Source organism: Buteo buteo, chromosome 19, assembly GCF_964188355.1.
Source record: "Buteo buteo chromosome 19, bButBut1.hap1.1, whole genome shotgun sequence".
NCBI classification, from domain to species: domain Eukaryota; kingdom Metazoa; phylum Chordata; class Aves; order Accipitriformes; family Accipitridae; genus Buteo; species Buteo buteo.
The window spans coordinates 12495708-12522760 of record NC_134189.1 but is presented as its reverse complement, the minus strand read 5'-3'; the positions used below and the strand labels follow the sequence as shown (position 1 = coordinate 12522760).

The window sequence follows — 27053 nt, the reverse complement described above, 5'->3', positions numbered from 1 at the left end:
GCCAGACATCTCTCATTCAGAGGCATATCTCTCACTCAGTGATCTTTTAGGGATTCATAATAAACCCCTCAAATAATTGCCAGGTGTTCTGCATGTTCTTGCAAGACAGACAAAATCAAAAAGGGATCTCCTGTAGGGAAAGACTAAAGAGTTCCATAAACAGTGATTTTTAGGGGGTGACCAAATTTTGCGTTCTAGATGAGGTCTCAAGAATACCTTGCATAAATACTAGTATTAGTACTAGCATTTTACAAACATGAAAGTCCTAAAACACAATGGAAGAGCACTTGACCTTTTTTAAGCCTCACTGCATCAATGATGCAGTCTTCCTGTGATCTACCAGAATGCCCATCTTCATCTCAGGCTTCTCATAAAGGGAAACAGTAATAATTTTTCCATGCTTACCTGACAGGTTGACTTACGAAATCAGGTTCTTGCATCCCTTGAATGTAGACTTCCTTAATGATAACCACATACATTCGAGACACCTATGTTTACAACACACTATGTACATCTTCCTTGGCAAACACCATACAAGATGTATATCTAAAAAGTTACTCACAAAGTCAGAAACATTTCAGACAGTATCAAATGTACCACTAATATGTAAATTTAGAAATATGCACATTATCTTTCACAGAGCAAGGAAATTGAGCATAGTTGAGTCAGGAGAAAGAAAACAAATATTTAACAGTAGGCAAGTGGTAGGATGAACAACTAAGAATACTGGTATGATGAAGCATACTCTGCATCCAGAAGCAAAATTGTCTTTACAGTTCAACCCTAAATAATTTTAAAATGAGTTAAAATGTAAGAGAAAACACAGTGTAATTGAAATGCAGATGAAGGGACCAGTCAGCTCCTATTACCTAAAGCAACACAGGATACAATACATAAAAACAGCAAATGTTTTGCTGTATGGTAAATCAAGGTAGTAATATGCACACTTTGGACATAAAAGTACTATCTTTATAGAAGCTGAAAAAAAACCCCAAACCCTTAAGTGTTGGATTGACCTGCAAGAAAAGGCTTTGACAACTAAAATTTAGTGTTGTAAAACAGCTGAGATGAAAGATTATCAACAGAGTAATCTCCAAGGTGATTCAAAGCAGACAGATAGGAAAAAGTGCTAGAGGAAGCTTAAGATGAATATTCAGGATTTTCTTCTTGGAATCTGGGGACTACATATGGTAGTACTGTCATTGGCAAGGCTATTCTGTATTAAAGTAAGTTTGTTTTCTGAAGAATACTACTGGGAATATTTTGCACTGCCAGAAGACCAACCATGACCTAGAAGACCTCAGATACTCACCACAACCTACTATGAATCAACTATTCAAACTGTTACAGCTTATCCAAAAAGTCTTTCTCATTACATTGTGCTTCAGTCACGTAGTTGTCTGTCCTTGGTCTGGTGCCACTTTATTTCAATTGTTTGAACAGGAACAGTGAAGGAATTTCTTGAAGACAAACTGTAATGCCTGAGGATGTCATGATCCAAAGGGCCTACCTTAAATGGGTCATCACGACCTGTGAACAGGCTTCCTTGTTTTCAATTTACCTACTTTGTCACACTGAAGAACTCTACCTGCAGTTTAAAATTAATTTTAGTTGTGAACTAAAGAGCATCATCCAAAAAAAAAGTTTAAAAGATTCAAATACTCTTTCCATACAGCAAAATATCCCATGTTCTGTGCATCATATACCAAAATTATTAATCACATTTAACATTGAAAAAGTTTCCTTAGCCAAAAAGTTATCTGAAAGCATTTTTAGCACCGTGGCTCAGTTTGAAACACACTCTTACATGTTCAGCAAGTCTGCATACACAAGAAGCCATGGAAACTGGAATTCATATGAAAGTGGTTTGTCAGAAAAGCTGCACAAGTGTTCTGGTACTACATCCCTTGCTTCAGTGGCAAAAACTACATTTCTGCGGAGTTAAGAGTGGGTAAGTAGGTTTGAGACATTCTGTATTTCTGTTTAAACTGAATTCCTAAACACAACCCCAAACAACATCCCAGTAAAACAATTTTAATTAAGGTAAACACAGTATCATAAAGGTAATAGACACTCGTACCTGGTTTTAGTCTCAAATCTACTAGTTACTACTACTTTAACAGGTACACAGGCTTACTCTTGCTAGAAAAGTCAGTCAAGAATTATCTTTCCCCACTCTTCAGACAACCAAGGCTGCACAAGACCCCTTTTTCACCAGGCAGAGACAGGACCCAGACAGGTCTTTGGACAGATATCTCATAGAGCAGCCATATTTGTTTTCAGAATAAGAGCCTTCTGTGCAACTACCAGGCAACAGGATGTGAGTAGAAGCAGGACGAAGTCCATATAAGCAGCAGTCTGGAAGCACCTGAGAACCAGTTCCTTTGCCCATCCTCTGTTGCCACTCCCACATTTTCTTCAATTAACTCAGAAACAATCCAAGTGCCAAGATAAACTCTCCCATCAAAATTCTAATGTTTGAATGTTTAGTATCTATAGAGATATTGATGAGAACCTCACCAATTTCTTCTGAAGAGTTTCAGGTAGCTTTGTAATTTTTGATCCTTAAAACCCTACCACTACAATAAAAAATAATTTTTCCACAGGATGGCTATGATCCAAACAGAGACCTCAGTACTTTCAATGGACAGCTGTGTGAAATGGTCTCTTGGGAGTCCAATTCTAAGACCTCTTTTGCTAGGGGATCAAAAGGTGGAAGTGTCATTAGATAGTTTTAAATCCTCAAAACAGGAGATAAATCTTTAGACAGTTTTCTTGTTACCACCACAGGGTTTTGTGCTTAGAATTTCAAGTTTCTTAGTTTTGGCCACAAAATTGAATTATTACAAAAAAGGCAGAGAGGGAAGATAAGTACTTTATCCACTCCTCATTTTCTAATTGTTACCAAAAATGAGGGCCAAGCATAAGAAACTGCTGCTGCAGCACCTCAGAAAAATTGGAAATAGGCTTCAGTAGCCAGCAATAATATTAGAGTACAGGGTAGCAAGTTTTAATACTCAAACTTTATGATTAACTGCACCAGCATCAATGCTTAACAGCCTGCAGTTCTGAAAGAGGGACGAGACAAACAGGCTGTCCAATAAGCAGGAGCTGGACAGATGAATCAGTCTCAGAGTTACAGTCGCATCTTCAAAGCTGTTAGACTGAAAAATTTATTAACAAACTTCTTCAGAATGAGTTGCAACATATCTGTCCATCAGAAACAGACATTCCCCCTTGTGATTTCACTTTGCAAGTAATAAAATCCAGACTGCATTGCAAACAAAGAACTGCAGTTCCCCCCCACTTGCTCTTGCCCTGAGCACTTTGGCTACAGAGGCTGCTAGTTTTTTGATGCTATTTTAATCTTTCCTACGCTTCTAACACATGTAGAATCTTACAGAAACTTTCTTGTAATTTCCTATTTCAAAGTATGCTTTCTCAGATAGACCTGGTCCATACTTAGTCACCTTCTGTTGAAGGTTCACATAACCAATCAGTTTGGCTCTACATCTGCAGAACAAATTAATGCTCAATTACAAACCAAACCGAGATAGCCTGAGCACTTTCAACGTACTAAATTGCTGACTCAGTCCAAACGACTCGATTTCAGAATTAGTCACGCATATATGGCTGTAAGGTGGAAACTGAAATTTCTGCCACTATTAACTCTTCTTATCTCAACCAACTTCAGTATGCTTGTGTCTAAATAAAGGACTTCACAAGAGACCTATTGGCAGTGATCAGCTTCGTAGAAATAGGATCCTCTTCTCTAAAATTCATGTTCTTTCCAAAGACAGACAGTGAAATTGGATGGCGTCTTAAGAACATAGTGAAATCTTAAGACCACAGAAAAGACTATGGCTACAAGTACCCAGAATTTCATTTTGAAAATCAGAGGGAACAATTTCCATGTAATCCAAGGGATAACTGCCTTTTCCTATTATAAACTCCTGCCAACCCTTCCTTCCAAAGTGCTTTCAAGTTTCCATTTCCCAGGAGGGGCAAACAACATTAGATGTACCTCAGACCTGGCTCTGAGCTAATTAAAAAGGAATTCCCATACAGCATGCTAGATACTAAACACTAGAACAAAAGTAAAAGTAGTCAAGTACTACTCTGATTATAGCTATGTTTAGACTGTTTAGATTTTTTGCACTTGTTTCATTTACATACATTTCTTTGGACTTTTATTTTTCCCCTCCCCCTGCACAATCATGACTACTATAACTAAAAAAAAAAAAAAAAAAAAAAACAACAAAAAAGAACAAACCAAAAAAACCCAACCCACACCACAAACATTTCTTTAACTCTGCAGTCTGTGTAGCAACAGTGTTCGCTGGTGACCCTATTTCACTTAAACCCTGAACATCAAGAATCCAATTTGATGTGAAAAATCCAAAAGGTATTTAAAAGGCCAAACTGTAAACATACAAACTCCTGTATTTTAAAATACATTAGACAGGAAAGTATAGATAATTGCCAAATCTAGTAAAAAAAGAAATATATATATATATTCCATTCTATGTGTATCATTTTTCCCCTCAAAGCTTGTGTGAAAGCAGATGGATTTTGGCAAAGGCATTTGCCTTTAAAATAATGAAAAAATTCACTTTGCAAGATCTGAATTTACTATAACTAAAGCCATTTGAGCAGTATATCTTCATAGATGTTTGCATCAGACCAACTACAACATACTGATTGTATCAAAGCTAGTTCTCCACCATCTGAACACTGAGGTTGATAGCTGTAAAGTCTGCTGCTCCTGTAAAAATAGAGGCTGCTGTTCCACAAAAGATTTTCTACTTGAAAACTTCAATTCATATTCCTCCAGAGAAACTTATGTCCTGATAAAGCAAGCCATTTCTGAGGATATTAAACTTTATTAGCTTAAACAGTTGCAACATAAACAAGGGAACTGACTGTATAGCTTTTTATCTTGCATTTCCCATCCTGAAGGTTTGACTTGCTGTACAAAAAGTAATTATACATTTCTAAAACATAAAGCCAACACACATTGTAAGTTGAACAAACTGCTTCATATGGCATCATATGGATGCTAACACGGACTACTGGCAGGCTAGAACATGGATCAAGTCTTTAGAGTTTAAAAAAGATAGTTTCCAAGTAAGTCTAATCTGGAAAGTGTCACTTATTTTAAAGCTTTGTTATCTGAAAACTATTTACTTGGAAATACTTCCTCAGCCTAAAGACAACCTACCTGTCTCAACACTGCTTTTAGGTCCCTGCTTCACAACTCTGAAGTACAAAAGCTTAAGGCGCCAATGGATGCAACAAAGCAAGTGCTTTTCTCTGAAGCATCTGTACCATCCTGGCCAAAGCTTCTTAAAAAATTAAGCTCAAGACAGACACTTGGCTTGAAAACTTGCAGCCCAGCTGGTTAAGGTACACACCCACTGAAAGCAGGATCTTATGACAGGAATCAAACTTAAGTGCTGCTACCTAATGTATTAGTCCCATGTGTCCTGGTAAAGAATTTAAGAAGTAGATGACCACTATGTAAATATAAGCATTATCAACTTGCAAAATTGCAGACCATTACAGATGCAAACTCCAGGAAAGTTACATACTTATGCTATAAAGTTGATCTCAATCTGCTTGATTGACTGTGCAGTCCAAAAAGTACAGTAACTGAGTTCAGGAAACCACATCTCAACACTGGATGAGTGAACTGTATTCATGCTGCCAAGAGGAAAAAACACCTGATGTACGTTCACGTTAAGCACATGCATCACCTGCGCTACACTTACTCAGAGTATTACAACAATATATACAACCGATTTCTCAGTTCTGGACTCTGACACACAGACTCTTTTCATTTCACTACAGTCCAGGTTAAAACCAAAAGGTTTCATGGCATTAGACAAAATTTATTTTAAGAGTATTGCCAGTGACTGACAAGGATAGAGCTCCTATGGAAAGAGATACATGTTGTCCCTTAGATTAAGGTCAGCAGTTCTACTGAAGGAATCCAGCCCATCAAGAACATGAAAGACAAATACGTGAATTTCCACACTTTCGGAAGAAGCAAAACAGGTATCAGCTTGCACGTTATGCCAACTGATGGACGGTAATGAAAAAAACATTCAGTTATATACAGCTTAATGATAATTTTAACCATCACTTTAAGCATTGTTACCAAATCGTGCACTGAATGTTCAAATATTAAGTTGTTGGGGTAGGATTTTTGCCAGCAACACCCAGAGGGGCTGCAAAAGTAAGCAAGATGTCTCTTCATGTCACTTCACCCAAGTAAGTCCCCAAAACAACTTCTCTTTTGCAACTTCATCTCACTGCTACTATAATGCTTGGATTTTTACTTACTCGGCACAAGAGCATACTCCTCTAATGCTTTTAGAATAGAGTTACTGAAAAGAGCTAACAGCAACTATTGCTCCATTTGCAGATCTGTGGTGGTGCAGCTCTTCCCCCTCTCTCGGCTGATCTACAAACTCAGGAAGTCTTGCTAGGCCTTAGCATGAGTGTAATGAGTTGGACAGTTAAGCATCCCTTGACCATGCCAGATATTCTTGCATGGCTAAGACAGAGACCTGCACTGACCATACCAAGGACTCCTGTTGCCTGGCTGAGGCTGGGGACAGGAGTAGGGATAATTAGTCATTTCCTGACAACCTTGGGACACATCTCAGTCTTCTCCTGACAGCCTTGGAGCATCCCATATCTGAATCTTAACTCATTCTCCAACAGCCTTGGAGCCTTCCTTATCTGAATCATAACTCATGTGAAACAGTACCAGTGCTACTGAAATCCCAGTAACTTGCTGATGAGTAAAGCCAAACATCTCACAAACCTATAAACAGCAGTACTGAGACCCTTTGAGCTCTCTTGGACACAGCGGGCTGCGACAAGCATCCCCCTCTGAGTTGGACACCTCTCAAAGCTCACAAAATCTTCAGTTTGCGAAGATTGGAGGTCCGTCGCCAAAAGCCAACAAGACTTGGGCTGATACTCTTCATTCCTTGAGGCTCAACCCTTCACCCACTAAGAAAGATGCCAAAGCATTCAATGTGAATATTTTCACTGAACTCGAGGGGAATTTTTAACAGGTATACCTCTTTTACTTGCTTTTATATATATATCTATCTCTCTCTCTCTCTCTTAGTGCCTTTGTGCATGTGTGTGTACTAACCTGAATATTCTATAGCAAGAATATTACAAATACTGCTTTTCAAATCTATACATAAGTTACTGTTGTGAACTTCACTGAACTGTGAATGAATCTCAGGCCGCTATTATACTCACGATTTAGATATAAACCGCTGACCAAGTCTGGGACTAGGAGTTGGTCCAGCCGCACCTAGACTCCGATAGGAGTTTAGAAAGCAAGGGGGTCTTCTCTGAACCTCATGACTCAATGGGAGGGTCTCCCCTACCTTTTTACCTTCCCGATCTCTGTACCAATCATGTTAAATCAATTCTAACCCTATTTTCCTCTGTATGTTTCTCTCTTAACCTTTTGCATCATCAGTTTCATAGTTTTAGTTTGACTCTAACTTAATTTTCCTTTGTACATTTCATCCATGTATTAAGTAATAGAGTGAACCTTGCCATCGAATTCTGTGAAGTCGCGCATTTCTATAAATTACCATTCAATATTTTTTTGCCGATACCCTTGAAGGTGATTCCTTAAGCAGTCCAAACCACTCCATTTCATGACAAGATCCTTTTCTGAATAAAATCAGAAAACTATTAATGCTCTACAGGTTGTGTTTTCTGCAGCACCACTCCAAACATAACACATAAAGCTCAGTCCTTTAAACTACTGTTTAGTAACTTCAGAAGGTGTTTTCTATCCAAAGCTCCACAGCTGCAATATCCAAATTAGATCCACAAGTAATCCAGTATGGATTTCAGAAAAGTTCACTCCTTTGGAGAAGGTAAGAAGAAACAGCAAGATAGGAGACTAGACAATACACTTCTTGACCCTCAGGATCAAAGAAAACCACACCTGACATCCACAACCTATAAGGCACAATAACCTAATATTGCCCCACATCAGTAACAACTATGGAAAGGAGCTGAAGTGCCACTCAAGTCTACCGGTAAGCCACCTTCTGTTCTTAAGTTTCTTCTGTACCACTTTTTTCAGGGAAAGTGGCATACTTGTCATGCAATAACCATCTGGGTCCCTATAGTTAGCTTATACAATATCGTTAGTGCTGGTCAGACATTGAATTAGAAGCCAAGATACAAGACAGATGAAACGAAGACTCCTCATCCAATCAAACTTTTTTTCCATAGACACTACAGCAGGAATCATGTAGGGACACTTAAGAAAAAAAAAAAATCACGGTAAGTATTTCAAGAGGAACAGGAAAAAAACAACCAAACAAAAATGTGCTATTATTTGGAGTCTCCAAATTATACCATCACCAGTCATAGTCCTATTAGATACTCTGGGGTAATGTGGGCATGTGGCTAGACACAAATAGCCTCTGCATTTCCACCATTCAGGAAGAACTAAAAACCAAAAGTAATAGCCACGGATGCTTACAAAAAAGTGAAACTAAACTGATAAAAAGGCAAATTAATTCAGCTCAGTTTCCCCAATAATACAGTCAACCCCTCTTATCTTTAATTAATGTGTCCCAAGATGTGATAAAGTGCATAGCACCACAACTCTTGATCTCTGCTTGACAGAAGTTGTCATTCAAGGCTCAAGATATTTTGTTATCCTACCATGTCTAACAGACTGTTCAAAACCCACAAAGACAGCCAGGCTAACAGCTATACTTGCTATTTCCAAGAGCACACACTCATGACTCCCAGACCCTCAAACCGTAAACCTGACACTAAACTAGAAAATGGCGATTCAGATGAGGTTCCAGATGAAAGACTTCCTAGTGCTTTGACACCAAAGCAAGAGATCACACACCAATATACAGCAGAAAAACCACCAATATTTCTCAGAATATGACTTATCCCAGACAACACATTTTATAGTAAGTCAGAGCACAGGGAGAACTGAAGTCCATCATGATTCTCAAGCAAGGAAGTTGCTAACTTTTTAAAAAATATATATCCATAAACACCATCAATACATCAATGAAAAGCATGCTCTCAGTTCCCATTATCTAGACCAACTGCATGGATTCAAACACAACAGAACTCTTCCCTGAAGGACACATGCAATTCAAAGGCCACAAAATCCTCATTAAAGGACTCCAGAACAGCTTCAGCCTCCCTAACTCCCACTAGAATCACCTCTTTCATATTGGTTGCAAGGGCTTCTGTCATACAGGCACTCCATTAGTGAATTCTGCAAGCCAGAAGAAAACCATTTCTGAAACACAACGTACCTGGAAGCAAAAGTGAGATCTATGCAGACAAAGCAACTCAACCAGACAATGTCTGGGGGTTTTATTTTGAGGTTTGGGGTTGTTTGGTTTGGGTTTTGGGGGGTCGGTTGGGGGGGGGGTTGGGGGGGGGGGTGGGTTTTTTTGAGGCCTACAGAAACTAGGAGCTAACAGTGTGGTCAATTGCATTTATTGTTCCATTGTCTAGAATTGTTAACCACAGATGTTTAAAATACCTCATGTACACCTTCGAACTAGAAAGCTTTTTAGAGGAACAGGCACAACTCCTCTCAAGGTTTGAGAAGCAGGTGGTTCAACTAACACATGGCCAATTTCCCTGTGGTTTGGGATTATTTTTTTAAGCATAAGTCTGTAGGTATTGCAAATTTTTGTTTTATTTCCAATTCAGTTTCTCCCATACACCGCTGTCTTCACTAGTCATGAACTACAATCTTGCTTTACGATAGTTTTCTGCAGAGAAGCTATTTTAAGTTAATGACCATGCCCATTCTCCCATTAAAGTGTTTTTTCAGTCATGTACTTAGCACTCAAGTTTTTTTTATGGCACTTTGTTTCACATTATGCTCAGCAGCCCATGCAACACATCGCATTTTGCAACCAAATAGCCAATGGCCACTGGCAGACTTCCACCCCCCCTTTCTCATTATTACTGGAATAAATCAAGGCTTATTTGCACATGGATGGCAGCAAAAGCCCTCTGCAACCTGCAAAGTCAAGTTAACCCCCTTAATTATCACTGTCAAGTAGATTTATTATGAATCTCATTACATTTGATTCATTGTTAGCTAGGATCACATCAGGTATCTCAGCTTTTTTGCTAGAAATCCATATTGAAACACAGACTGAGGATTATCAACTGGCCAAAAGACCACTGCCTAATTGTCTGGATAAATGTTCTTACCTAATAAAACTACAAAAGGAAAAGAGACAATTAGAAGATTTCAGAGCAATCCTTTTAGCTACTTTAGGAACAGCATCAGTAAAATCCAGCATCAGTGGCTGAAACATTATCATCAGTATAAGAGGACTTCTGCAATACTCTAGAAAAATAATTTTAACTTCACCTGAAAAAGGAATTTGCTTTCAAGTGGTTCAACTTTATTCCTCCTTCTTTCAGTGAGTCTTAGACTGTTTCCAACAGTTTCATAGTACAGCTTTATTTCAAGTTAGAGTAATGCTTAAGGCCCTCTAAACTAACAATTTGGTCACCAACTTGTGATCCCAGTGACTCCTGATAAACTCACAGCTGTTGGACTGAGTATTTATACATGAAACAACTGACGTATTTCCATCTGGTCTTCAGGACAAGACGATGACTATAGAGAATGGCAAATCACTAGTGCTTCCAAACAAAACTCAGGGAAGAGGAAAGGGAAACTGCTGAGTTGGACTGCCCTTGACCCACAACAAACAGACAACTCAGCTGTCACTTATGTTTTGGTCATTTGAGAAGCAGCAGAAAGTGTATCTGAAATGAGACACCCTATTCAGCTGAAGCTCAATCTAGTCCACGGATTTTTTTCCCTTCCTGGAAAGAGATTTGGCTTGAGAAGGGGGAAGGGAGAAGGCAAGAATATAAGGCAAATTCCCCAAGAGAACCGTAAGCACATTTCCATGGATAAGATTGATTTACCAGCTGGAAAATCTAAGTTTGGAAGAAGGCAGCTCCAGGAGTCAAAATTTAGATGCAGGTTTTAGGCATGCTCATTATTCTTTTACACAGGGTAGCCGAACACAGACACAGATACAAATTCTGCTTCGTTCCAGAATGCAAAGAGGCCGGCGGGGAGGGGTGGGGGAAGGAATCCTTGCTTTGCCAGATGGCTTATACAGGAACCACAGGAGGATTCAGGAAGGCCAAAGTTAGAAAATAAAGCAAAAAACCCCCAACATTGGCAATGACTGATACAGTGTTTTGTTGGGGGGGTAGGAATGAGAATACTTCCGGAACAGGTAAGAAGCAAGAACAATGACCATTCCCACACAGGAACAAGAAAAACAAAAGATACCATTTCCCTGCATATTATTGCCAGAGAAGATAAGGACAGAAGTCAAAGGGAAAGTGGAAAATAGTTTTCTACATCATCAACCAACTCATTCTTTCCATTCTAAATTCCAATGCCAACTTCCTCAGATTTCATAATCCTCTTAAGTGAAATATACTTAAAACATCACTACGCTTACAGCCTGCTGCTTTTTAACTGCACTCATCCACACCAACTTAGTTAACATGCCTATCAGTTGCGTCATTACCTGGTATTTATCAGTGATTTTAGATAAAGTAGTTGCTCTCCTTCAAATTTTACAAGTTTACCCAAACCACGTGGTTTGTTGCAAAAAGTTATCAAGATCAGAAGTTGAGCAACACATAGTCTTGGATGCGATACAACAGTAAAATCACACAATACAAGCATACTTTAGAAATTCAGTATTATCTTATAAGCTGCCACATTAGAAGCCACAACTGTTTTCTGACAGAGGTTAAACCACTGAAGAACTGTAGTGAAACAAACCTTCAGTTAAACAATTCAGAACACCAACCAGCAATTTGCAATAATAGTAAATAACAGAGGCTACCACAAAAAGAATTTTGGGAATTATTTTGCTGATGTTGAAAGTACAGCTAGCTGCTTTAGCACAGCAGATCCTGGCTCACTTCCTTTGGTTAGCCTGACCTAATCTAAAGCTACCTAAGCTTTCTTCACAAAACTGAACCATTTCTTTGCTTCGCCATTTGCAATAATTACTGTTTGCACTAGTGTTAGTTTTCATATGTGAAAAAAGGACTACTAGAGTTCTTGCGGATTCTTCTGAATCAGTTTATCAGCAACCTCCAATTCAAAACCCTATCACTTAACATGGTTTAGAATCTAAGGATGCTTTCTCCTAGATGCCAAGGAATAACAGGATTTTACAGTATGCGTTTATCAAGCAGAAACCATTTATAGCACAGGTACATCAGGAATTTTCCCAACATCTCTACACTTGGGACAGCAATACTCTGCAAAGTTGTTCTCACTCTTGTTCAACTCAACACCTGACAGCTTTTCATCTATATATATCTTAGAAAACAGATCCAGAAAACCTTCTGGAACAGCTAGTCATCTACCACTAACTAGGCCACAGATGCTGGTTTGGGATCGATGTCTTTCCAGTTCCAAAAAAACCTCTATCAAACACCTAAATTATGGTCACAAAGTTTTACCTTAGAGATTAAATGTGCAAGCTCACAATCTACTACAAAATACTAAAAACCCCAGAACGAATAGCAACAAAATGTTCATCATTACTGGCTGCTGCCCTTATACAGCTCAAAGTCTGAATACATACGTAAAATTACTTTACATGTTCACGTAAATTACACAAATATTTAATCCACAAGTCTGTAAAAAACTGAGGCATGTCAACAGTAGGTAGCTTATTCAATAAGATATTACTAAACGAAGAATACAAAGGGAGGTATTTTGGCAAAAAGCAGTGAAGAAATCCACAAACTTCAGTACAAGTATTATATTAATGATACTTTCATGAACTAGCCACTCATAGCAATGGGAATTTTCAGAATCAGTTCATTGTTTTAAACCTGCCTGGTCCTAAAGCTTTAAAATTCATGTCACGTACATCCTAAGAAACAAGTTTTTTGCTATTCCTCACCTTTGTCTGGTAGATGCCTTTTCAAGTCTCAAAGTTCCTTAGAAGAAACCACTCAAGTCAACAGTAATGACAACAGATTTAAGAGTCTCCAACAGCAATGAATCAAACTTCAATTCTGCTTAGTTTTCTGGGATTCACCCAAATTTGAGAAGATTTCATACTGGATGGGAGGAAAAAAACCACTTGTTCTGAACAATAGTCCCAAGATATAGACAAGACAACTGGCTATTTTTCCTATTCACAGTGTTACCATATGCATTCAGTCATGTTCAGTTGCACTGATACACTGTAGTTTGTGCTGTATTAGTGTGCTGGCCTTTTTTTTTTTTTTTTTAACCCTTCCACAACAAGCCCTATATCCCATTTGATGCATCTATGCAAACACCTTGGAAACTCTAGAGACACCAACTATAAGAAAAATCACCAGTCTGTCAAAAAAGGAAGTGAACAGTATAAGATATTAAGCTATATATAGTCTAACCTGACTGTAGCAAGTTTTGCTTTACAGGCATACTACCTGAATAAATCAAGAAACTCATTTGGACAAAATGTTTTCATTACTAACACCCAAATAGAAGGGACAAATTACAAACTATAGGACCATTCTTAAATAGTTGCATTACAGTCTAAAGCAACTGGAAAGATTTGTCCTCCTACATAGACAGAAAAAAATGCAGTCCCTAAACAACAGGATGTTAACTACTTATATTTGTTCTGTACATGAAACTTACTTCAAGCACAAATGCAACTTGAACCAGAATTCTCTGGGATCTTTTCACTTGCTGCAAACACGAGATGACTACAACTTGAAAGGCCAAAATTCCTTGTTCTTCCTCCTCAGATTTCTCACAATTTTTTTTTTGTTGCCACAACCACTGAAAAGCACTGAACGTTCAAGCTGGCAGTCTACAAAACCAAAGGGAGTCCACAGGAAACATATGCATGTTTTCCTACAGGAAGCTTGAGTATTAAAGACAGCTTTTTATGATAGATCTTCAGGTATAGACCACGCACAATCTATTAATGTACTACAGCATTTAAGTCTTCAGCAGCAACCTAGAACCTCTTCACACTTTTTTTGTTGTTGTTCCTGAGGGTAAATACTGAACCTCTCAGATACGTTCAGGCTTGTATAATGAGATCAGCAAAAGAAATCATAGCACCACCTGAACTGGCTCACAGTTGCCATCAAGAGGCAAAAAAATTCCAATTCAAGTGCCCCGTGTAATTTTTTTCTTCCCCCCAGGTACAGATAACCTGAAATGCATTCTGCTTTTGAGCCGCTTGTCTGCAGAAAAAAGCTCAAGCTGCATGTAAAGGAAGTAGAGCAAACCACAGAAAAAACATGCTAAAACTAAACTTTAAGTCTTATTTTTGTATCAGACATTCCTGCAGTTTCTCCATTTTCAGCACACTGTTCCTGGCAAACCTAACAACTCACTAAGCCCCAAATCATGTTAAATGCAAATAACTATCATGCCCTCAAAGGCCATTCTACATACTGTCAATCTTTACTTGTCTATATCCAGAGAGGGCAATATAAAAAAAAAAATTTCAATTGCTTCTCAGACAGTATTTCTTACTGTAGGGTACTTGTCCGAATGGACTGCTTCCCAAGAACTCTCCAATTCAAGTTTAGTCTCACTTATATTTTTTCTTTAGGAAAGACTCAAAGATTCTTGAGTTCAAACCAGCTACAGCAAAACAGAGCACATTAAGTCAGTATCTTGCATTTTTATACAGAAACACATTTCCCAAATGAAACCATACTGTAAGCAGCTGAATAGAGACAAACCAAAAATAGTTTTATGTTGGAAAATATCTGTAAGAATAAAAGCCTCACTTAAAAGAAGCAGATTTGTAAACAGACATGGTAACATTTTGCAACATTTAAGCAAAACCTGCTAACAGTTCAGAAATTGCCATTAACAGATGCATATTATGTAAGTGTATACAGATTTGCAGATCCTTAAGATAATCAGCCTGGATTGCTGAAGCTTTTAATAGCAATATTTGTGGGTTATTGTTTGTATGTCATTAGTCTTTGCCAGGATAGAAGCAGTCAAAATACATTCAGATTGGGGTCATAAACTTGCCAGCAACGGTCAGCAAAGCAAAAAAAAAGTCACAGGGTTACTCTAAGAGAGGAAAATGTCAAAGGAAAACTGGTTAACACCATCAGTTGGATAGTCTTAAGCTATCATGAGACGATATTAATTGGCCAAATAAAATGCATATAATTGTTGGTATCTGCTTAGTTCTACCTTCCATTTAGCTCAGCATTCCTACAGTTGTTTCAGATTGAACCCAAAGAGATCAGTATTCCTATCCTTTTCAAATCCTTCGAAGTGTTGGTAATAAAATCTCTATCACTTAAATGAGTTTTTCCATTTGTAGCTTTTTGCTTTCTGTTGCTAACCCCAAATCTGCTATCAGAACCCACTATATTCAACCATCCAGATGAAAAAAGATGATCCAGAACAGCTAAACAGAAACAACAAAGCTTCTCCCTCATATAAGGGGTCTAATAAAGCTTATTTTCCACACCATCTGCTATCCCACAGCAGAAAAATAGCAGTTCAGTGGATAGCTATTAAAAGTTTCTGTCAACGACTGCTTATTAACAGAGGCGATAGGATCAGAACCATTCTGGACTACGGCTCAAAACATAAAATCCGCATCACAAGTTATCAGAGCTGCCAAAGCTTCCTCTTTGTTTTAATCTTACTGGTAATGTACTAGGAGTCCTAGTAACCACTTGCGAAATTAGAAGACTTGAAAAGCACCATAGTGATCCTGTCCTGAGAACAGATACACCAGAGAATCAGTACCCAGACTATTGCCAATAGATGAACCACATGATTTCAGAATCATGTTCTCAGGCATGCCAAGTACAAAAAGAAACAGCATCCCCTACACTAAAACACACAGCCCTGAGCAAGGCATTCATTCCAGTGTCATTGACACATCACTTAAAAGCTCACAGATATTTTAGTTACAAGGTACATGGCCATCAAGTATAAACATACTTTTTGGAGGATTTCTAGATTCTAAGTATATAGGTAGCATTCCCAAAGATTCTGCGTTGACCTAAAATGATAAATCTAAACTAGCAAGTTTGTCCCTCTGAGTAATTTAAAATAACTTATCCTTATAAAAACTGTGTATTGCTTTAGATATATATTAATACTTAAATAGCTTATGGAAGACAAAAAAAAATACCAACACCAGTCCAATTTTTAGCAGGTTGCAGTTTCCTTTGCTGAAAACCGAGAGCATTTTAAATTCCTTGTGATCCAGGCAAAGTAACACACAGTGCTGCATGGAATTACCCAGGCAAATCTGGAAGCGCTTTAGAATAATCCGGGTATGTGGAATGCACCTGTCATCACCAGGTGAAAAAGATAACTGGGATAAAGTTCAGAAGTATGTTTGAGAACTGAATCTGAATTCTTCTGGTCACTTTATCGTATCCCAGTTTTACTCTGGCTTATTAGAAAAAAAGATTTGGCAACATCTGCGGTGATCTCCTTGTTGGAAGGATCTCCTTTTGGGTTAAGGGGATAGCATCACATAGCACAGGACATTATTAACACAAAGTTTATCCTTTGCAGCATGGAGTTAAGGAGTATTCTGCAGGTTATGCCCATAAGACAAGTAGGGAGCAAGCTCCCCCTCTCAAAGATGACTTCAGGTAAGCCACAGATTCAATCCTAGTCACTTCTTCAATTCCCCCAGCTCTCCCAAGGGGAGTAATGAGGACAACCAAAACCACGCATTGAAAAGCGCTGGTAGGACAATTTCTAAATATGCTGAGGAAGCTGGAAATAAGGTAGAAAGAAGGACATCTGTAGAATCTTGACCAGATACATTCTAACACTGTTTAAGGTTCAGTATTTAGCCCAAATGATTCTCAAAATCAGCTACAAGAAAGTCCTGAGGACTGTAAGCAGCTTCCACAAAAATACTTATGAAGCCAGTATAAAATTTGAGTCTCATTCGTTAGGACAAGAATTTTAACACCGTACTTGAAAAGATCTTCAGATGGCTCATGTTAGATAAAAGCCTTCAATTACTCTGAGAAATCGATTTTCAAGCAGCACTACAAATCCTGCTATTTAGAACAGGAATTGTTTCAAGTATACTGGAAGAGTATTTTTCCAGACATGGTATACGCATGTCATGATCAAGTTAAAACCATGGAATCATTATCCAAAGTTTTAAGAGTCAAAACCAGTAACTTTCTACCATCTGCTATTTAAAAAAAAAAAGAAAAAAAACACAAACCACACATGCTCTGCCAACAGAAAGTCCTATGCCCAGCTGCAGAAGCACTGCAAACTTGCATGATACTTATTATTTTTCTTATAGCCCAAATGTTACAGCAATTATGTAGACTAAGACATGCTTGAAAATGTGAACTTAAAGATTGAAACAGAGAAATACTGAACTTTTCTTTCAACTCAACCATTATTTGGAAGAACCAACTAGCGATCTCAAAAGAAAGGTTGCTAATCTTCACAGGAAATTAGTGTTTCTGAAGAGAGGTGTGACAGGAAGCATCAAGGCTGCCACTGCTTAGCACAACTGTCACATGCAGTATGAAGTACCTGGTGATGGTAGGAGCTGTGCTGTTTAACAAGCTGCTAGTACGATACAAACAAACAAAAAGACAACAAAATAAGGAAAAGAACATGTGATCCTGAGGCATAATGCTAACCAACAGGTACTGAATCTACACTGCCCCATGCACTGCATCCATGGAGACTACCACGGATCTATTACTGCTTGTTTTATTTATTACTCTGCTAGACAGCTCTCAAACGACTTTATACAGGATGTCTCCATGGAGTTTTATCAGGTGGGGTTTTTCTCCCCTTTCAAAGAAAGATTATAGTCCTGATACTTTTCCTTAGCCCTCAAAAGTTTAGCTATGAAGCTAAGTGTTTTTATTTTAAACCACAACAGCCCAAAACAAATCTCATTTAAGAGATTTAATTCTGCAGCTCTCAAACCACCCAAACTGACAAATAAGAACCTGTTTATTTCCATAAGAAATGCTGCATTTTCAGAATGTACTTATCCGATTATATTTATTGCCTCATAACCGGCCAGTTACAAATTGAACCACAGCTATCTCCAAAAGTGATATCCCTTTGAGGTAAGATTATTTTCCTAAGTAGAGGTCGCCTAACAGCTGCAGCTCCAGAATGTACTTTAAAGCTCCCTTCTCTCTTTCAGGGTCACCTTTGTAAAGTCTGAGAGAACCTGACCACTGTTTATACTTCTGCAGGTAATTAGTCTGGCTCCTTTCCCATGTCATTTATCAAGTTGTCAATTGTATCAATTACAGCACAAACAGGAATATGGCTGGTTTTTGTTCCTTAGCCAAAGGAGCAATTTTCACATAAGAGATTTGAAGCCAGGGAGTACCAGTAACTTGTTCTACCCTATGACATGGAAAACCAACAGAAAATTTAGACTTCACTGCACAGAATTTCAAGCGCCCTATGTGTGCACACTTGAAGACACCTGGAAATGCAGTGTAACCTCAAAGTTCTATAAACCAATTACACACTTACAGCTTTACAGCTTTTTGCTTACAGTATTTTGGAATTTGTAGAGCTGAGAACAGGAATAGAGCGAATAAGGATAGAATGATGTTCACAGATATTGTCACATGGCTTTATTAATCTACATTTGTGACAATTATGCATCTGACCCAGAAGAAGTCATGAACAGGAGGCACACTGCTGCTGTTACAGTGGCTGTAGCCACATATAGTTATGCTCACAGACTAGTGGAGTATTTTAAACACTGATGTGAAGTACAGGGTAGGCATGGGAGTCACCATACTGCATCAGACTTGAGCTTGATCTTTCAGTAAAAGTTTTATAAAGCATATCTTAAATATTCAGGATTAAACCACAGTTAGAGCTTTCAAAGAATGTATGTTTGTTTCAAGATGTTGACTATTCCTCCAGAACTAGCAGGATGTAATCATTTTTCCAAAAGCACTTGACATGCATTCCAGGTCCACACTCCTCAGCTTCCTCTCACTGCACAAAGGTTTTCATCTGGTTTTCCATTTTGCTTTAATGTAGCTATACAATTGTACATCAGAGCTAGCACCTTTGCAGTCAGGCCTCCCAGTGAGCAATATGCAACCAGCTTTAAAAAAAAAGACTACAGGATGCCACAGTTATGTGATACAAGACCTTTTTTGGTTGTCAGACTTGAACATGCAGTTTCTGAAACGTTCCCAGCTCAGTCAGTCCAGAAAGCAAAGAGAGTTTTAAGGATTATACTTTGACTTCAGTAAGCTGTTACTTATCATGGTGAGCCTGCAGTGGACTCTATACTCGAGTATAGAAACTACATTCCATTGTTGTCTGCTGACCTAAAAATCAGTATTAAATATAGCTTTAAGTCTACAAGATAGAGATAGGTATAGTTAAATCTGAAGTGTCACTAAAAGTGAAAATATACAGCATATCCAAGCAACTTCCTGTACTGTGAGTTTTAAGTTAACTTCTATACATTGTTACACTCAGAAAAATTCTGACATATGGAAATATTATTTAGCACTTCACTACTTCCTGTAATAAAGTGACGATCAGTTGCATTATTTTTACCAGCGTGCACTACAGAACCTCATGGTTCACATTTGGTTACAGCATTATGTTTGTTCTCAACTGTTTTTTCATTGCTACTGCCTATGTAAAGAAAAATCCATTTCTAAGTTGGAGTATAGTCTATATACTATAGACACTTGGCCTATAGTTAACAGTCTGCAACAGAATTGTACACATGTAACCTACGTTAATTTATTACTCAGATGATTTATAACTAAAGGTAACCAAATTCACATTCAGCTTCCCCTCAAAGTAGTAATGAGTACAACATACTCTTCTTGCACAACTTTCACCTCTCAAACTCATTCCTTATCCCCAGAAACTCTAGTTCGCTTACAGGCTGCCCATAACCTCTTTTTCCCCTTCAGCAGCTCACATGTTAAGCACAATAACCTGCCTAACATTGCACTGAAGCCAGAGTAAGAATGGCAAAGTGACGTATCAGCAAGAAGATGCGTTCATGAACTGTAACTGCTGACTGACCAACCTACCCTTTCTGTCAAAGAAATACAAAGGACAGGAGTGATGCAGCATGTACCAGACAAGCAGTGCTGTTCTCCAATGCATGCAGTTTACCAGGAATGCGTTTTCAACTAATGCAAATATCTTTCCAATGAGTTTCTAAATCATGCTTCCTTTAAGAGAAGACACTGTCCAAATGAAAGAAGATAAGTCTTCAAATGCCTGACAAACACACAGTTCAAAAAAGAGCCCAAGTGACCTCCATATCATCAAGCACAGTTTCATATTTGAAAAGTTACTAATTTGAATGACAGAACCCACAGCAATAATTCTAGATACAAGATTTTGCAGTCCAACAAGTGACTGCACCAGCCTGTATTGTTCTGTAAAGCAGAAATTAAATGGCAGTCTTGATTTAAAACCAACTCAAACTGAAACAGGGACTCTGAGGATGACACGTTATCCCTGAGATTTGGCTTCTACAGTCAACTATGTGATTCTTGCTACCTTCGGCATAAGAACATTACTTCACATAGATAAACTTAATGCAACAGGAAAAGGCATCACATTTTAGCCACAATGTTACCTGAACTCTACAGCGGTGACAAAAGCCTCACTGCTCAGAAATATAATTTAAAAAGACTAAGCAGTAACATGATTGTACAGGAAGCTCTTTTAAATTAAAATAGAAAGCAGCAACAGTAACCACTTTTGCCAACTTAGACCTATTTAAAACCATTAAAGCAGTAACCCTAACTACTACTGCACTCGATTTATGAGATGTGCTAATGACAACAGTAGGAGGCACACTTGACTCAGAGTAACTAGAGTCGAGATGAATATATATGCAATGGGAATAAAAGTATTTGAAGACTAACACTACACTAACAATTTTCTTGCAGTTATTGAAGCTGAGCACTGGCCCCAAGCAGTTGCTGCTGAGCTATTCACAGCCCCACTATGCTGACAGCAGGGCAAATATTTCACATTTAAATACCTGCATCCAATATTTAAACTACGTTAAGTTACAATTTGCTTCATATAGACAGGCCACAAAGTAAACTAGGATAGTCCATCAGTCACACTTTTGTTAGGATTTTGTTACACATCTATAAGCAACCTTGAAACACTCAATTCCTTCAAATCAAATCTTCCCATCTTCCACAGATCAAGAAAACTAGAGTCTTGGCCAGGACCTCCCTTGCTGGAGATACTAAGAACACCATTAGGTCATCCACAGAATTTCAGCTCTTTCTCCTTCTATTTCCTCCACAGTTCAGTATATCAAGCATAAGGGGCATTACAAGGCAGTTCAAGAGCCTTCTTAAGGATATGGAGCAATATTCTCCATAGTATCATCAGCAACTTAGGAACCCAAGCTGCATGTGATAAGCAGCATCCAAACTCCCTTTGAAAGGAAGCATGCTGATATTCTCGGATTTTACACTTTATCACTACAGAGCATATATATAAAAATTAGGTATAGTTGCCTTATTCAACATTAAAAAGTCATTCTGCCAGAGATCATCACAAAGTCTTCTGTGATGGTCTTGATCCACAAGATTCCTACTACAGAATTTGCTCCAATATTGAAACACTGTAGTTTAACTGAGCTGAAAGCAGCCGGCAAAAAAAGCTTTCTTCCAAACAGCAGAGATTTTAAAGAAACTGAAGCATTCTAGGTATGCTAGAAAAGCCTTAAAAGAACATACACCCGAAGACTCTGCAAAAGTATGAACTGTTCTCGCCCCATTCTATTACACAATTTGCAATGACGAACTGTGATACACCTTTATCAACTCCGGACAAGCCATGAGAGGAACAACTTTGCGTAATCATGCTAAGCAGCCTCATTCCAGCAGCACTACAGTAGCACTGTTTAGAAGACTCTAGAGAGGTGGGACACCTAGGATACCTATGCTTGCTAACATGAATACAGAGAAGAAAAGCTCTGCTATTGCTAAGGAACATTATTTCAAGACAGTTAAAAGTAACCATCCCTTAGTCATGGTTAATGTAATATAGCATGGAAGAAAATCATTCATGTTTCCCTAATAAAATAATTATGCTTTGAAGGTTCACCAATCCTCAAACCATGGCATTCTGGAAAACCAATGACATCTACATTTCAGTCCATCTTTGTGCATCCAGATAGTATTTTGATACAAATCATGCGTAACGAATACCACTAACCTGTCAACAATTATATTTTCCTAGAGAAAGAAGAGGATGTAGCCATGATACCAATAAATACCAAGTTCCTCCTTTTATTTCTAGACACAAACAATAAAACAGGACTTAATCTTAAAATATTCTACTAGCTGTAGAGTCTAGTTCCTTTAGCAAATACTTTTAACAACTATAAAATTTATATTGTTGTTTCAAACTTGTCATTTTGTACACAGTCTCCTTATGAGAAGAAAACTACAGCCTTCAGAATAATTTAACCCACAAGGCACTCATGTAATGTAGCTAGCCTCCAAGCAAAACATCAAATATTTCCCCCTTAGAAATATTTTCATTCATGCTCTTTGCAATATGTCATTTTAAATACTACTCATTCAACTCTTCAATCATTGAAAGCTCAGAAACATGCCCTTTATAAATAAGCTTCTTTATTAAATTAATTCAAAGAAGGTGCTGCTTTAGACAGTTTGTCCACATGGTACTGATGACGATTAAGACACTTCATCAGAGGCAACGTTAGCGAAAAGTGTCTAATGCCAAGCTAACATTAGTTTCTGATCAGTAAGTAAAGTGTGAAGATTAAAACATACTTCAGGGGTTAAAAGTCAAGTAACTCCAAAATCACAAAGATTAAAATTTCAAATAAAAGTCATATAATTTTGTGGATTATTAATCTCCTCTCAGTTCAAACTGCACATAAGAAGCTTAAGCAGAGCCCAATACTAGATCATTTCACTTTTTTAATTTAAAATTAATGCTCAAAAGACCACCACAGCAAGTACATAGCTAGCACAGAGGAACGGGTCATGCTTAAGGGTCACAAAGAAAATAGGAAGCTTACTTCCACAGTCAGTAAACACTGAATAATGGCACTAACATAATGAACCAAGATACTGGTAGAATGCTTGAGCAATCATCCAAAACCAAATATGAATACAAATCAACAAATCTCTTAATAAATTCTCTCAGTTTGACTGGAATAGATGTAAAATTTCTTTTTGAGGGAAAGAAAGTTTTGGTGCAGTTACTGCAATCAGTCATTTGTGAGCAGCTAACTGCTTAAAAACCCCACAAAGACTTCTGGGATGTTGACCCAATGCTCTTTTGTCTGCCTGAAATTGGATGGGAACACACACAATAATAAAGCCATACTACATGAACCCCTCTACGAATTGCACCAAAACCCAACACTAAAAAACAAGCACTACCCTTTTAATTTCACGCTGAGGCTTTGAAAACAAACTAGTACACCAGGTATTTGTTCCTGGTACTCCAATCTCTTCCCACTTCTTTTAATGTTGTTGCACAGCAACCTGCGCCTCGGTTATACAAGCTCCGACTTGTGTGGAACTACGGGTGTTCTTGCCATCATTAGACTGGGCTTCTACAAAACTCTGGTGCTGCTCAGGCTAGAAACCTGGGAGAAGAGTAGTGTCTTAGTCCAGTTTAATCCACCAGTCATTTGGAAAGGTTAAACTTCAGGGGGTTTTTTTGAAGCTTCAGAAAGGAGACAATTACTTTCTTCCTTTACTTGTGCCTGTGTCAAATGTGAACCCTACAACTTAGAATGACAAAAACAGCTTTGCAAAAAACTAAATGATGTGATGCACTGCATAACTTCATGTATATTTTAGTTATCTCCTACAAGAATCCACTGCCACAAACATATGAAATGTCTATGAATTTCAGTATTTTTTTCTAAGAAAAACACATAAACGTATTTTAAAAAATTAAGGCTAGTTCAAGTTGACATTCACTTACACATTTTCCCTCAGCCTCCCTGAAGCTGTGTGCAAGTATTCTTACAATCCTCCAAGCTACCTTTTGGAGGTGTAAAATGCAAGACGCTACAAGAAACAGAACTGTAGTACATTTCCTGATGATAAAGCTAAAAAATTCTTCAGAGAGCAGAGTATTTAAAAGAATTAAAAGGCAAAGTGACTCCACGGAAAGGCTGCACCTTTCTTCCAAAGGAGTGCCTCAGGTAAGGTCTGCAGTTCCCTGCCTGAAAAAAGCAGACCTCGAGTTGATGGATTTTACCTCCTTCAGGCACAACAGCCTAGCACCTGGGGGAGTGACTATGCTTTGGTAATTCACCATTTTTATTTATTTACTTTACCTGCAGCTCGCACCAGGCGACTTCCACAGTGGTATCCGTATCCAGTCCTTTATACACAGTTTTGAAAGAGCCTCTTCCAATCTCGATGTCAAACTTCAGGAAGCGGCCATCCGGGGAGATGCCCACTGCCTTCGTCTCAAGCTCTTCGATGTCCTCCTGCTGTGTTCTCCGCTCCTCAAATTCCCGGCTGGCAGTTGACGCGCTGCCAGCGGCACTGGTGGGGGGTAGCGCGGTTGTCTCGTCCTCCTCCTCCTTGGGCAGCAGCGGGGCGGCATCCTTCGCGGCAGGGGGCTCCTGAGCAGACTGTCCTTCGAGGGGAAGCGGGGCAGGCGGCGGCGGCTGCTGCAGCAGCGAGGGAGCCTGGGCGGCGCTGACAGCGATGCAAGAGGTCCGGCTGACACACTCGGGAGGAGAGACCAGCGGAGCGGCGCTGCCTCCCGAGACAGGGGCCGAGGGCGCTGCGGGCTGCAGACTGGGTAGCTCCAAGGCCGTAGCGTTGGAGTCGCAGATCACGCTACGGCGGAAGAAGCGGTGCTCTGTGGCTGCCGCCCCTCGGCTGTCCTTGTCCATGGTGTGGCGGCGGCGCCGGTACTCCTCGCTACGGCCTCCGCTCCCTGCTCCGCCGCCTGCTCCACCGGTCCCGGAGGCTCCGTGGTCGGCGGCGGCTCCCAGCTTCCCCCCGATGGAGCTGTCCGAGCTGGAACCGTTCTTGGGCGGCGGCGGCGGGGGAGCCAAGAAGCGAGGGGCCGGGGTGCCGCTGTCTGCGGCGCCCCCCGACATCATGCCCCGGGGGAGCGCTGCTAGGGCGAGGCGGCGACGGCGGGGGGTGGGGGGGAGGCGAGGGAAGGGGCCGGTCACTGAGCGGGGAGCGCGCCTGTCCGCGGCTGCCGTTGCAGCTGCAACAGAGGAGGGTCCCAAGGGCTCCTTACGGCGGAGCTGGGAGGCGGCTGCTGGGGAGGCTGGGCCGGCGGGGTGGGTCCCCGGTCAGTGTCTGCATCCATCCTGCAGCAAGGAGCCGGGCAGCGGGGCCGACATGGAGCACCAGGAGCGGAGACGGGGCGCGGGGATGGGGACGGCGAGGGGCGGAAAAACCCGAGCACCGGGCCCGGCCGGGGAGGGAAGCGCCCCGAGGCAGGCCCCCGACTGGGGAGAAGCCGGTGCCTCGCCCGGCTGCTTTAAGGCGAGGGGAGCGCGCTGCAATTATTCCCCGGCGATGGAGAGAAAGCGGGGCAGGTCCGGGTGCCCCCCGGAGCGAGGGCCGACGGGGAGGGAAGGGGCCGGGAGGCGAGGTAGGGCGAGGGGGGCAGGCCCCGCACGCCGGCCGCGGAGGAAACTGCCGCGCTCAGTCACTCGCACCGGGCGGCGGAGGCCTGGGCAGGCCCAGCGCTCTCACCCCGCTGAGGGGGCAAGGAAAAGGGGCCCGGGGGCTCAGCCCCGCCTCACAGGGGCGCCCATGGCGGCCGCGGCCTCCACCTCCCGGCAGGCAGCCACCGCCCGCGCGCGGCCGGGCCGGGCCGCGCTCCTCTCCAACAGCGGCCGCGGCCGCCGCCGCCGCCGCCGCCGCCTCGCACGGAGCCGGAAACCCTCCTCCTGCCCCCCGCCCGCGGCTCGCAGCCTCTCCTCACCGGGGGCCGCCCGCCACCGCCACAGGTGAGCCGAGTCCGGGTGGCGCCCCGCGCCGCGGCGGGGAGGAGGGAGCGGGAGCCGCCGCGGCCGCCCCGGGGACGTCTCCGCGCTAAATGGCGACGGGAGCCCGAAACCGACACACAGGAGGAGGGGGGAGGGGGGAGGGCCAGCGCCGCGGCCACACCCCCTTCCGCGCCCGCCCTGCGCGCGCACGCGCGCACGCCCGCGCTGGGGAAGCGGCTCGCCTTCTCCCCCCACCCCCTCCCCCGCCCAGCTTCGGAGAGGTGGCAGCTCCCGTCGTGCACCGCGCCGCCCGCGGAGCATCACGGGAGTTGTAGTTTCCGCCGGCGGACGGGCGCTTGGCCGGGGGCAGCAGCCTGTGGCTTCCCACCGGGGAAGGAAGGAAGGAAGGAGGCTCTCGGCGTGCCCGGTAGCGCCGGGGGAACCGATGTGGTGCGGGGGAGCGAGGCTGCACCCCAACTCCTGCTCTTCCTAAAGCGGGGCGGCGGCGGGGCGCGCTGCCGCCCCCTCCTCCGCCCGCCCGGCCCTCAGGGCGGCCTGGGCGGGAGCCGCCGGCCGGGGCGGGCTGGGCCGCAGGAGGTTCGAGAGGCGCCGAGTCTGCTGCCGTTGCTTGTTTCTTCAAGTCCTCTGTTACACCTATTTAATATATTAAATATTTAGCTTCGTGTTTTCAAACAGCCTTTAAATTTATTTAAAACTGTGGGCAACGGTAACTCCGTATAGATGAGTACTGTTCGGACGAGGGAGGGTTTGGGTTTTTCCTCAGTTTAGGTCACCTGAAGAGACATTAATTGGCCAGGCAACCTAAAACACAAATAACTGCCATGTAGATGAGTGCTCTACATTATTTAAAAGAAACAGGATTTGCAGCCTTTGCCCTGAAAATGATCGTTACCCTATGGCCATTTCAGTCATGAGTGCAGCTGGTGCAGTTGAATCAAGGCTGTACAGCCGCCAGAGGAGCAGTGACAGCCCATGCCAACAGTGACA

At 41.2% G+C, this 27053-nt stretch overlaps 1 protein-coding gene across 6 annotated transcripts in view; it reads right to left on the bottom strand.

Annotated features, from left to right (window-relative positions):
- WNK1 (WNK lysine deficient protein kinase 1) overlaps positions 1-26153 on the bottom strand; it is a 107114-nt gene extending 80961 nt beyond the window's left edge. For 2 of the 6 annotated variants that reach the window (XM_075051087.1, XM_075051088.1), the window contains exon 1: positions 24417-26153. In XM_075051087.1, coding sequence (XP_074907188.1) covers positions 24417-25199 — 783 coding nt within the window. In that variant the 5' untranslated portion in view covers positions 25200-26153. The remainder of the gene's footprint in view (positions 1-24416) is intronic. The other 4 variants (XM_075051090.1, XM_075051091.1, XM_075051089.1 and 1 more) reach the window with 3 other exon arrangements.
- Positions 26154-27053: the final 900 nt, after the last annotated feature.